Source organism: Anarhichas minor, unplaced genomic scaffold (assembly GCF_050575085.1).
Source record: "Anarhichas minor isolate MPS153535 unplaced genomic scaffold, ASM5057508v1 ptg000126l, whole genome shotgun sequence".
NCBI lineage: Eukaryota > Metazoa > Chordata > Actinopteri > Perciformes > Anarhichadidae > Anarhichas > Anarhichas minor.
Genome location: NW_027466572.1, coordinates 568259 through 580000, shown reverse-complemented (window position 1 = coordinate 580000; position 11742 = coordinate 568259). Strand labels below are relative to the sequence as shown.

Below are 11742 nucleotides of genomic sequence, written 5' to 3'. Positions count from 1 at the left end.
CTGTGTCTTTTGACTTCTAGGTGCAGCTCCCTAACGAGTGATTGAGGGCACCTGGATGAAGATGTGGGTTACCTATATAAGCGCCTCCTTGCTCCACCCTCTCTCATCTGCCTGGCACCAGACCCTGGTCTTCAGTTAGATTTGCACATTACGGTTTATTTGTGTCCTGTAATAAACTGGCACCCGGGGTTTCTGAATCTAACTTGGTGTTGTGTCCCTCCTTGTGTTGCGACTTCCGAGCCGGTCGTAACAGTATGCTTTCATGCCGAGTCACTTTAAATGTTACCACAGCAAGGCATTGTGGGCCGGAATTATCTCCTTTCCTTTGGTAAAGGATGGTCCAGTGTTTATAATAACAATAAAGAGGTCTCGCTCCGTTTACAGTCACATTAAAGAGGTCTCGCTCTGTTTACAGTCACAATAAAGAGGTCTCGCTCTGTTTACAGTCACAATAAAGAGGTCTCGCTCTGTTTACAGTCACAATAAAGAGGTCTCACTCTCTAGTAATAAAACTCTGAAACAGTCTGGTTCAACAATTTAATATCAAACAGTTATTGACATGAACACGTGTTATTGATGACGTATCTTAATGATTATTGTTGTTATTGTTATTAGTATCAGTGAGCTCTCCTGGACAGAAGCATCTCTCGGATGTTGTCTTCAGCTTCTTTCACGCTGCGTTCAAGGTACACCTTCTTCTGCTGGAAAAAACAGAACATAGTCAGACCTGTGACATCAGAGAGAGCAGGTAAAACACACCTGAACACTAAAACACTATAATTTATCACACGTCTCAGAGTGTATTCCAGCGTGTTACTCGGCGTGTATTCCAGCGTGTTACTCGGCGTGTATTCCAGCGTGTTACTCGGCGTGTATTCCAGCGTGTTACTCGGCGTGTATTCCAGCGTGCACTCGGCGTGTATTCCAGCGTGCACTCGGCGTGTATACCAGCGTGCACTCGTCGTGTATACCAGCGTGCACTCGTCGTGTATTCCAGCGTGCACTCGTCGTGTATTCCAGCGTGCACTCGTCGTGTATTCCAGCGTGCACTCGTCGTGTATACCAGCGTGCACTCGTCGTGTATACCAGCGTGCACTCGTCGTGTATTCCAGCGTGCACTCGTCGTGTATTCCAGCGTGCACTCGTCGTGTATTCCAGCGTGCACTCGTCGTTTATTCCAGCGTGCACTCGTCGTGTATTCCAACGTGTATTTGTCGTGTATACCAGCGTGTACTTATCGTGTATTCCAGCGTGTATTTGTCGTGCATTCCAGCGTGTATATCTATCGTCTATATCAGCATGCATTTATGGTGTATTTGTCGTGTATCTATCGTGTATTCATCTTGTATATTAGCGTGTATTTATGGTGCATTTGTGGTGTATTTATTGCATATTCCAGCGTGTATCTATCGTGTATATCAGCGTGTATTTATGGTGCATTTGTGGTGTATTTATTGCGTATTCCAGCGTGTATCTATCGTGTATATCAGCGTGTATTTCTGGTGTATTTATCATTTAAATCTGCGTGTATTTCTGGTGTATATTAGAGTGTATTAGTACCTCGAGTTCTTTAATCTTCTCGTCAGCTGTCTTCTGTTTGTCTTTCAGCTGATTGTTGATTTCTTCCTTCGACTGGAGAATAAACCTGAAATAGAGAAGATGTTCAGGAGCTTTCAACCATTTCACATGATCTTCATCAGCAGAACATCTGAATGTTTATATTAAAGAGAAAAATTATTAGATAGAAGATAATAACAGACACACTTGAGTGATGCAGACACACCCGAGTGATACCTGTCCAGGTGAACTAACACCTTGTTTCAGACTCACATGCGTCCGACTCCCTCGTAGAGTCGCGTGTTGTCCGACAGCGTGGCGATCTCAGCGTGCGTTAGCTTAGCATGTTTCTGAACACGAGTCAGCTGATCGATCTGCAGGTCGGCCAACTTCACCTTCTGCTGCGTGTCGATCATCTTCACCTGCAGCTCAGAGAAGGCCTACAAGAGAGAGGTATCACTGTGATCCTCACAGATTAATCAGATCCCTCTCAAATGTTGTCAGAAAAGCCTTAAGACCTTGATAATGCTTCATTGTGAAGATTGTAAGAAGTTGTTGAAGCGCGGCGATATATAATATGATTTTAATACTTCAGAGTGGCAAATCGGCTCAATAGCGCCCCCTACACAATTTTGACGAAGCAGCCCTCGCTGTACGTTTCACCTAGATGTATGAAATTTGGAAGGCTCATCTATCACATGTAGACTTAAAAGAAAGTCTCTTGGAGCCATGCTCTAAACCCAACCGGAAGTCAGCCATTTTGAATTTTGTATGAATTTCTAGTGTCGTTTTTGCTATTTCCAGGTGCTCTACTTTAACAAACTCGTCCTAGGGAAATAATCAGATCAACTTAGAATTTGGTCAGAACAATCTAAAGACCTTAGTGATTAAAAGTTACTGAAAGCTTTAGGCTTCATTGAACAACATAGACTTGGTGTGGCAGCCATTTTACATGGTTCACCATCATCCATCAAGCTGTTGTAACTCAACTGTACTTTGTCAAAACTGTCCCAAACTTGACATGCTTGTTGACTGTCATGGCTTTAGGACTTCTGCATGCCAATATGAACTCAGTCATAGCGCCACCTACTGGCAACCAGGGACGTAAGCAGGATTTTACAATTACAGCGGCCCAAACACTGAACTTATTGAAAGGGTTTGTGGGCACACCATGAGAAAAAGGCTTCTCTGATCTAAATATGTGCAAACTAAGATGCTTGGAGAGCAGAAATTGGATAAAAAAGGTTTCCAATTCATGCTTGTACATGGAGTTTTCATTAATAGTAAATATTATTGTTTTTGTTCGTTTTGGAGCGTGAAGTTTGTTTAATAAAATCAAACTGCACCCAGCCTAATTGATATGATAGATTATTTTATTGGCTCACTTTTTGGCTTAAACTTATTTCTTTACAAAAATGTTTTTTTTTCACATGGAACTATACATTCTCCTATTTCTCCTCGACTCTTCCAGCTTTTAGTCAGTGATTGTCAGAGACACCTGCACAAACAACCGACCTGCATTTACTTTGACAGTCTGTTGTTACTAACACTGAAGCGCATTCACACACACATTCAGTTTTTTGTCAGTTTTTACAGAAATACAGTTATGATTGTATTCGGAAGTACACTCAAAACATTCGAGGCTTAAGACCTGGCAAAATGACCTGGCTACGCCATTGGTCGACACAGGAAATACGGATTAACTCGTGCACGCACGTGTATGATGGTCACAGAAATGCATGGCTGCATCAACAGGAGTCCTGCCAGTACCCTCGACGTGCGTGAACTTGCGAGGGCCCGATCAATGAGTTATTAAATTATAACTGTATTTTAAGTACTGCTACTGTGTAAAGGGAATACTGCTGTTAAAAAAAACCTGATGTGTTTAAAGTGTTTGCAAACCAAATGTTAGTGCACTTTTGTTCATATAGCAGTACTTTTAAAATAAAAGTGCGCAATACACTACTTTTGAATTCATTATTGAACTTTGCGCATAACAATGCGATTCATTTTAATCGTTGCCCAGCACCAACATTTATATAATATATCTAATCTATATGTTTTCTGTAAATAAATATATATAAATATATTATATAATATATATTTATTATATAATATATATGTTAAATGTAAATAAAACATCTGTATTCATATCTCTTCTCTAACGACGTATCAATCCTTCTTCTTCTCTCCCGTTAACTGTGTAGTAGCGTGGCTATGCTAACAGTTAGCTACTGGTAAACGGCCGATTATTAAACAGCTGTGACGTGGGTTCGATCCCTCTTCGGTGAACACAGAGAGCACGCGACAGAGAGTAGGTGAGCAGGTAACACCATCAGGTAACAAACTGTTACATATAAAAAAATATGTATATAATATATACAAAGCTACCTTCTTCAGCTCCAGGTCTATGGGCGCAGACATCTTCGCCAGCACTGAACAGGTACACACTGCGCATGTGCGAGGCTGTTAGCTTCCGTTACTTCTTCTTCTGTTTTCACGTCAGTTGGCATCAACACTATTGGTGTTTTACTGCCACTTTCTGTTCGGAGTGTGAATCACATATTTACCCACTGAAACTACGATTACGATAGATAATCTATATATACGATAGATAATATATATATATATATATATATATATATATATATATATATATATATATATATATATATATATATATATATATATATATATATATATATATATATATATATATATATATATATAATTACTGGAATCAAACAAACTTTATTTAAACAGTTTTCTTCTTCATGATCTTTATTTTATTTTGTTAGGATCCTGTAGGGATGACATCACAATGTTTCCAGCGATCCCATTGGTCCCCTGCAGTGCGGTTACCATGATACCAGAGAATAGACCAATCGATGGGGGTCCTCTGTGATGACATCGCCGTCCTGGGTGATGACGTCATCTGTTGTTGTTGTTTGGGTTCTGCACAAAGTTGATGGAGTACGACCCGGAGTCAGAGTCCTGGTTCACCTGGAAGTTACTGGTGGAGAGTCCAAACGGTCTCAAGACCAGGTTCCCTAAGTCCTTCAGTTTACCTGTAGAGAGGGTTACAGGTGAGGGGTTAGAGGGGCTCTTATTGTGAAAATATGGAGAGATGTTCTTATTGATTAGTGTTCAGTACGTACTCATCATCTCCTCCTTCAACCGCTCATTTCTCTCATGAATCTGATGAGGCAACCTCTGAGAGACAGACAGATAGAGACAGACCGGGAGAGACAGACAGGGAGAGACAGACCGGGAGAGACAGACAGGGAGAGACAGACCGGGAGAGACAGACAGGTAGAGACAGACCGGGAGAGACAGACAGGTAGAGACAGACAGACAGGTAGAGACAGACAGGTAGAGACAGACAGGTAGAGACAGACCGGGAGAGACAGACCGGTACAGACAGACAGGGAGAGACAGACCGGGAGAGACAGACAGGTAGAGACAGACAGACAGGTAGAGACAGACAGGTAGAGACAGACCGGTAGAGACAGACCGGGAGAGACAGACCGGGAGAGACAGACAGGTAGAGACAGACAGGGAGAGACGGACCGGGAGAGACAGACCGGGAGAGACAGACAGGGAGAGACAGACAGGTAGAGACAGACAGGTAGAGACAGACCGGGAGAGACAGACCGGGAGAGACAGACAGACCGGGAGAGACAGACAGGGAGAGACAGGGAGAGACAGACAGGTAGAGAGAGAGACAGAGATTATACTTTTAGTTCAGTACATTCATTAAATACCAACATACTTTTACTTGTACCAGAGTATTTCAAATTGTGGTATTAGTACTTTTACTAGAGTAACATATTTAAAGGTATTAATGACTCAGGGTTAGGGTGTGACTCCTCGTCTTCCTCCTCCTCCTCACCATACAGGCCTGTCTGGCGGTGGTCTGGTTCTGGTCCAGGTCTAGAACCTTCTTGTAGTCCTCCAGAGCTTCGTCCAGCTTGTCCGTCTGCTCGTGAAGCTCCGCCCTCCGCAGCAACGCCCGCACATAGTCTGGATTCAGGTCTATCGCTATAGCAACCACAGGCAACCAATCAATGAAGAGATCAATCAATGACCTGCACAGGTAAAGAATGATGTCATCACTCACCTCTGGTGCAGTCCGAGATCGCCTTATCCTTCAGATCCTGAGAGGGAGAGACAGACTGTTAGCATCTGTGATAGCATCTGTGTTAGCATGATGTCAGCCTCTGTTCTTAGCGTGTTGATAACCTAACATGTAACATGTTAGCGTGTTGTTGGCCAGTGTTGATAGCCTAACATGTAACATGGTAGCGTGTTGTTGGCCAGTGTTGATAGCCTAACATGTCGCATGTTGTTAGCATGTTGTTGGCCAGTGTTGATAGCCTAACATGTTAGCGTGTTGTTGGCCAGTGTTGATAGCCTAACATGTTGCATGGTGTTACCGTGTTGTTGGCTAGTGTTGATAGCCTAACATGTAACATGTTTTTAGCGTGTTGTTGGCCAGTGTTAATAGCCTAACATGTAACATGTTAGCGTGTTGTTGGCCAGTGTTGATAACCCAACATGTAACATGTTGTTAGCGTGTTGTTGGCCAGTGTTGATAGCCTAACATGTTAGCGTGTTGTTGGCCAGTGTTGATAGCCTAACATGTTGCATGTTGTTAGCGTGTTGTTGACAAGTGTTGATCACCTAACATGTAACATGTTGTTAGCATGTTGTTGGCCAGTGTTGATAACCTAACATGTAACATGTTAGCATGTTGTTGGCCAGTGTTGATAGCCTAACATGTAACATGTTAGCGTGTTGTTGGCCAGTGTTGATAGCCTAACATGTCGCATGTTGTTAGCGTGTTGTTGGCAAGTGTTGATAACCTAACATGTAACATGTTGTTAGCATGTTGTTGGCCAGTGTTGATAACCTAACATGTAACATGTTAGCGTGTTGTTGGCCAGTGTTGATAGCCTAACATGTCGCATGTTGTTAGCGTGTTGTTGGCAAGTGTTGATAACCTAACATGTAACATGTTAGCGTGTTGTTGGCCAGTGTTGATAGCCTAACATGTTGCATGTTGTTACCGTGTTGTTGGCTAGTGTTGATAGCCTAACATGTAACATGTTGTTAGCGTGTTGTTGGCCAGTGTTGATAGCCTAACATGTTGTTAGCGTGTTGTTGGCCAGTGTTGATAGCCTAACATGTAACATGTTAGCGTGTTGTTGGCCAGTGTTGAGAGCCTAACATGTCGCATGGTGTTACCGTGTTGTTGGCTAGTGTTGATAGCCTAACATGTAACATGTTTTCGCGTGTTGTTGGCCAGTGTTGATAGCCTAACATGTAACATGTTGTTAGCATGTTGTTGGCCAGTGTTGATAGCCTAACATGTTAGCGTGTTGTTGGCCAGTGTTGATAGCCTAACATGTTGTTAGCGTGTTGTTGGCCAGTGTTGATAACCCAACATGTAACATGTTGTTAGCGTGTTGTTGGCCAGTGTTGATAGCCTAACATGTTAGCATGTTGTTGGCCAGTGTTGATAGCCTAACATGTAACATGTTAGCGTGTTGTTGGCCAGTGTTGATAGCCTAACATGTCGCATGTTGTTAGCAAGTGTTGATAACCTAACATGTAACATGTTAGCGTGTTGTTGGCCAGTGTTGATAGCCTAACATGTTGTTAGCGTGTTGTTGGCCAGTGTTGATAGCCTAACATGTAACATGTTAGCGTGTTGTTGGCCAGTGTTGAGAGCCTAACATGTCGCATGTTGTTAGCATGTTGTTGGCAAGTGTTGATAACCTAACATGTAACATGTTAGCATGTTGTTGGCCAGTGTTGATAACCTAACATGTAACATGTTGTTAGCGTGTTGTTGGCTAGTGTTGATAGCCTAACATGTAACATGTTGTTGGCCAGTGTTGATAGCCTAACATGTTGTTAGCGTGTTGTTGGCCAGTGTTGATAGCCTAACATGTAACATGTTAGCGTGTTGTTGGCCAGTGTTGATAGCCTAACATGTCGCATGTTGTTAGCGTGTTGTTGGCAAGTGTTGATAACCTAACATGTAACATGTTGTTAGCATGTTGTTGGCCAGTGTTGATAACCTAACATGTAACATGTTAGCGTGTTGTTGGCCAGTGTTGATAGCCTAACATGTCGCATGTTGTTAGCGTGTTGTTGGCAAGTGTTGATAACCTAACATGTAACATGTTGTTAGCATGTTGTTGGCCAGTGTTGATAGCCTAACATGTAACATGTTAGCGTGTTGTTGGCCAGTGTTGATAGCCTAACATGTTGCATGTTGTTACCGTGTTGTTGGCTAGTGTTGATAGCCTAACATGTAACATGTTGTTAGCGTGTTGTTGGCCAGTGTTGATAGCCTAACATGTAACATGTTGTTAGCATGTTGTTGGCCAGTGTTGATAGCCTAACATGTTAGCGTGTTGTTGGCCAGTGTTGATAGCCTAACATGTTGTTAGCGTGTTGTTGGCCAGTGTTGATAACCCAACATGTAACATGTTGTTAGCGTGTTGTTGGCCAGTGTTGATAGCCTAACATGTTAGCATGTTGTTGGCCAGTGTTGATAGCCTAACATGTAACATGTTAGCGTGTTGTTGGCCAGTGTTGATAGCCTAACATGTCGCATGTTGTTAGCGTGTTGTTGGCAAGTGTTGATAACCTAACATGTAACATGTTGTTAGCATGTTGTTGGCCAGTGTTGATAGCCTAACATGTAACATGTTAGCGTGTTGTTGGCCAGTGTTGATAGCCTAACATGTTGCATGTTGTTACCGTGTTGTTGGCTAGTGTTGATAGCCTAACATGTAACATGTTGTTAGCGTGTTGTTGGCCAGTGTTGATAGCCTAACATGTAACATGTTGTTAGCATGTTGTTGGCCAGTGTTGATAGCCTAACATGTTAGCGTGTTGTTGGCCAGTGTTGATAGCCTAACATGTTGTTAGCGTGTTGTTGGCCAGTGTTGATAACCCAACATGTAACATGTTGTTAGCGTGTTGTTGGCCAGTGTTGATAGCCTAACATGTTAGCATGTTGTTGGCCAGTGTTGATAGCCTAACATGTAACATGTTAGCGTGTTGTTGGCCAGTGTTGATAGCCTAACATGTCGCATGTTGTTAGCAAGTGTTGATAACCTAACATGTAACATGTTAGCGTGTTGTTGGCCAGTGTTGATAGCCTAACATGTTGTTAGCGTTTTGTTGGCCAGTGTTGATAGCCTAACATGTAACATGTTAGCGTGTTGTTGGCCAGTGTTGAGAGCCTAACATGTCGCATGTTGTTAGCATGTTGTTGGCAAGTGTTGATAACCTAACATGTAACATGTTAGCATGTTGTTGGCCAGTATTGATAACCTAACATGTAACATGTTGTTAGCGTGTTGTTGGCTAGTGTTGATAGCCTAACATGTAACATGTTGTTGGCCAGTGTTGATAGCCTAACATGTTGTTAGCGTGTTGTTGGCCAGTGTTGATAGCCTAACATGTAACATGTTAGCGTGTTGTTGGCCAGTGTTGATAGCCTAACATGTCGCATGTTGTTAGCGTGTTGTTGGCAAGTGTTGATAACCTAACATGTAACATGTTGTTAGCATGTTGTTGGCCAGTGTTGATAACCTAACATGTAACATGTTAGCGTGTTGTTGGCCAGTGTTGATAACCTAACATGTAACATGTTAGCGTGTTGTTGGCCAGTGTTGATAGCCTAACATGTTGCATGTTGTTACCGTGTTGTTGGCCAGTGTTGATAACCTAACATGTTGTTAGCGGGTGGTTGGCTAGTGTTGATAACCCAACATGTAGCATGCTGTTAGCATGTTGTTAGTGTGTTGTTAGCATGCTGTTAGACTCTGTGTTAGCATGATGTTGGCCTCTGTGTTAGCATGCTGTTAGCATGTTGCTAGTTACCAGGTGCAGCCTTGCAGCGGCTCTGTTGGAGAACACCACGGCTCTCTCTCGGCTGAAACAAACCGGACATAAAACCAAGGCGTCTGTGTAGCTCCGCTCTGCCTCCAACCAGTCTGCAGAGAGACGTGTTAGTACTAGTTTATACTGGTTTGTACTGGTTTATAAAGGACAATGTGGCGATGATGTCACTCACCTCCAGCTTTAAACTGGCCGTTGCCTTTTTCCTTCAGAGTTAAACTTTGCTGCCGTCGACTCTGAAAGAAAACAGAAGGTTTTAATATCTGTGATTTACAGCATCACACACTGATGTCACCATGATGTCACCACAAGAGGTGTAAAAGGTAAACAGGTGTCACCTCTTTCTCCTCCTCTGTCAGCTCCTTCTCCACCTCCTTCAGGTAATCGTCATCAAACTCCACCTCTTGGCTGTTCTCTTCCTTCATCTCTAGATCTGAATCCTCCTGCAGCCTGTCGCCCTGGTCCTCCTCCCGCAGCCTGTTACCCTCCTCCTCCTCCTGCAGCCTGTCGCCCTGGTCCTCCTCCCGCAGCCTGTCACCCTCCTCCTCCTCCTGCAGCCTGTCGCCCTTCTCCTCCTCCTCCCGCAGCCTGTCGCCCTGGTCCTCCTCCCGCAGCCTGTCGCCCTGCACCTCCTCCTCCTCCTCCCGCAGCCTGTCGCCCTGCTCCTCCTCCGGCAGCCTGTCGCCCTGCTCCTCCTCCTCCTGTCTTCCTCCTCCTTCTCTCCCTGTGTTGTCTCTTCTGTCAGTCAGTCTGTCAGTTTTAATGGTAAAGTCCTGTGGGCTCTCCTCCTGCTCCTCCTCTCTTCGTCCTGAAGGCTCCAGGGTCTCTTGACAGTCGTAGAAGTTCTCCTCTTTCTCCTCTTCCTCCTTTTTTCCAGCTCCTTGGCTGCTCATGTTGAAGCTCTGTAACACACAAATATATATATATAAACATGTACACACACACACACACACACACTTGTTCTACTTGTTGTTACGAATCGCAGTACTTCTACCTCAAACAGTACTTCTACCTCGAGCTCTCAGAGTTTTGACAGTTTGCTGTAAACAACAACCGGAAGTAATAAACAGTTTTGTTCCCTTAAAGAAACATTTAAAATAGCCAACTGCTAACAGATAGCTAACAGCTAACAGCTAGGCTAACAGACAGCTCCGGACCGTTAACGGTGTTGTCAACCATTTGCTACGTCACGGGTCATGTGACGTCATCAGTGTGACGGCTAACTAGAACATTGACATGATTAAAAACATGTATTTGACCTGTTAGCTTTACCTGCTAACACCGGTTAGCCTGCCCAACGCTATCCAATAAGTGCATCCTCTGTCAGATCGGTACTGCGCATGTGCAACTACCAACAGAGATCAGAAGGAAGTGAGATGGTTCCCTCCTGAACCACCGCCATCGTCAGCTCGTTTAATGTAGAATATCTTTGATTAAACCTTTTAAAATTAGGTTTAAACTAGTGCTGGGCAACGATTACAATTTATAATCGTGATTAATCGCATGATTGTTTTTCGATTAATCGCATTGTTATGGCAAAGTTCAATAATAAATTCAAAAGTAGTGTATTGCGCACTTTTATTTTAAAAGTACTGCTATATGAACAAAAGTGCACTAACATTTGGTTTAAACACTTTAAACAAATAAGGTTCTTGTTAACAGCAGTATTCCCTTTACACAGCAGCAGTTATAACACAGTTATAATGATTCTGATAATAGATATTCAGCCGGTGTTCACAACTTCATCTTCATGTGTGTAAGAGATGATATTTAAATATACACCTTGAAAACTGCAAACCTATCTACGTCATGTTTTTATGTTTGTTAAATTCTCAGTAGTGATAACTAAATGATGCTTATTATACATATTACAAACAAAACACTTTAAAAACTCCAAAACAATAATTTAAATTAATCATTTATTTATTTATTTTTTTGGTATTTTGGTCAGACACAAATGCAACGCTGATTACCGTAATATGTGTGGTATTTGTTATAAATGTACATTGGTACATACAGGGTGATAAGAAGCTGTACATGTAAGGACTTAGGACCCAGGGGAAGGAAACAGGAAGAGATGCCACAAGAGACACCACAAACAGCTGTTCACCGCTTGCTGCCAGCCGGTCGGTTCTTGTGTTAAAAATGACCGCTTAATAACAAATAAAAAAAATGCGTTATCGTGCGATAAATTAATTGTCGCCGTTAATTAATGAATGCGTCGACGCGATAATAACGCGTTAACTTGCCCAGCACTAGTTT

The 11742-nt window shown here is 42.8% G+C and overlaps 2 protein-coding genes across 4 annotated transcripts; both read right to left on the bottom strand.

The window, feature by feature from the left end:
* Nucleotides 1-523: 523 nt before the first annotated feature.
* On the bottom strand, nt 524-4094 carry pfdn1 (prefoldin subunit 1). Of its 2 annotated transcripts, none has more exons than XM_076083310.1 (4): nt 3949-4094; nt 1831-1997; nt 1561-1645; nt 524-698 (listed from the first exon to the last, which is right to left on the bottom strand). In XM_076083310.1, exons 1-4 carry the CDS (start codon nt 3979-3981, stop codon nt 618-620), a joined length of 366 nt encoding a protein of 121 aa, XP_075939425.1. In that variant the 5' UTR covers nt 3982-4094; the 3' UTR covers nt 524-617. The 2 variants fall into 2 exon arrangements, with proteins under 2 accessions (XP_075939425.1, XP_075939424.1); XM_076083309.1 differs by having other exon boundaries at nt 524-701; nt 3949-4093.
* Nucleotides 4095-4320: 226 nt separating this feature from the next.
* Nucleotides 4321-10829, bottom strand: ttc1 (tetratricopeptide repeat domain 1). 2 transcript variants are annotated; one of them, XM_076083300.1, is made up of 8 exons: nt 10753-10829; nt 9819-10382; nt 9656-9716; nt 9463-9575; nt 5678-5714; nt 5450-5598; nt 4716-4770; nt 4321-4625 (listed from the first exon to the last, which is right to left on the bottom strand). In XM_076083300.1, the coding sequence occupies exons 2-8, from the start codon at nt 10371-10373 to the stop codon at nt 4489-4491; spliced, it is 1107 nt and encodes a 368-aa protein (XP_075939415.1). In that variant the 5' UTR covers nt 10374-10382; nt 10753-10829; the 3' UTR covers nt 4321-4488. The 2 variants fall into 2 exon arrangements, with proteins under 2 accessions (XP_075939415.1, XP_075939416.1); XM_076083301.1 differs by lacking the exon at nt 10753-10829 and adding an exon at nt 10475-10623.
* Nucleotides 10830-11742: the final 913 nt, after the last annotated feature.

Excerpts from the sequence above, each read along its gene's own strand:
- ttc1 (XM_076083300.1), bottom strand. The coding sequence starts at position 10,373 with ATGAGCAGCCAAGGAGCTGGAAAAAAGGAGGAAGAGGAGAAAGAGGAG. Across the intron at positions 9,576-9,655 it reads CGGCCAGTTTAAAGCTGGAG|ACTGGTTGGAGGCAGAGCGG; the intron begins GTGAGTGACATC and ends GTCTCTCTGCAG. Across the intron at positions 4,626-4,715 it reads GTTGAAGGAGGAGATGATGA|GTAAACTGAAGGACTTAGGG; the intron begins GTACGTACTGAA and ends CCCTCTCTACAG.
- pfdn1 (XM_076083309.1), bottom strand. The coding sequence starts at position 3,981 with ATGTCTGCGCCCATAGACCTGGAGCTGAAGAAG. Across the intron at positions 1,646-1,830 it reads TACGAGGGAGTCGGACGCAT|GTTTATTCTCCAGTCGAAGG; the intron begins GTGAGTCTGAAA and ends TCTCTATTTCAG. Across the intron at positions 702-1,560 it reads AGAAGATTAAAGAACTCGAG|CAGAAGAAGGTGTACCTTGA; the intron begins GTACTAATACAC and ends TGTTTTTTCCAG.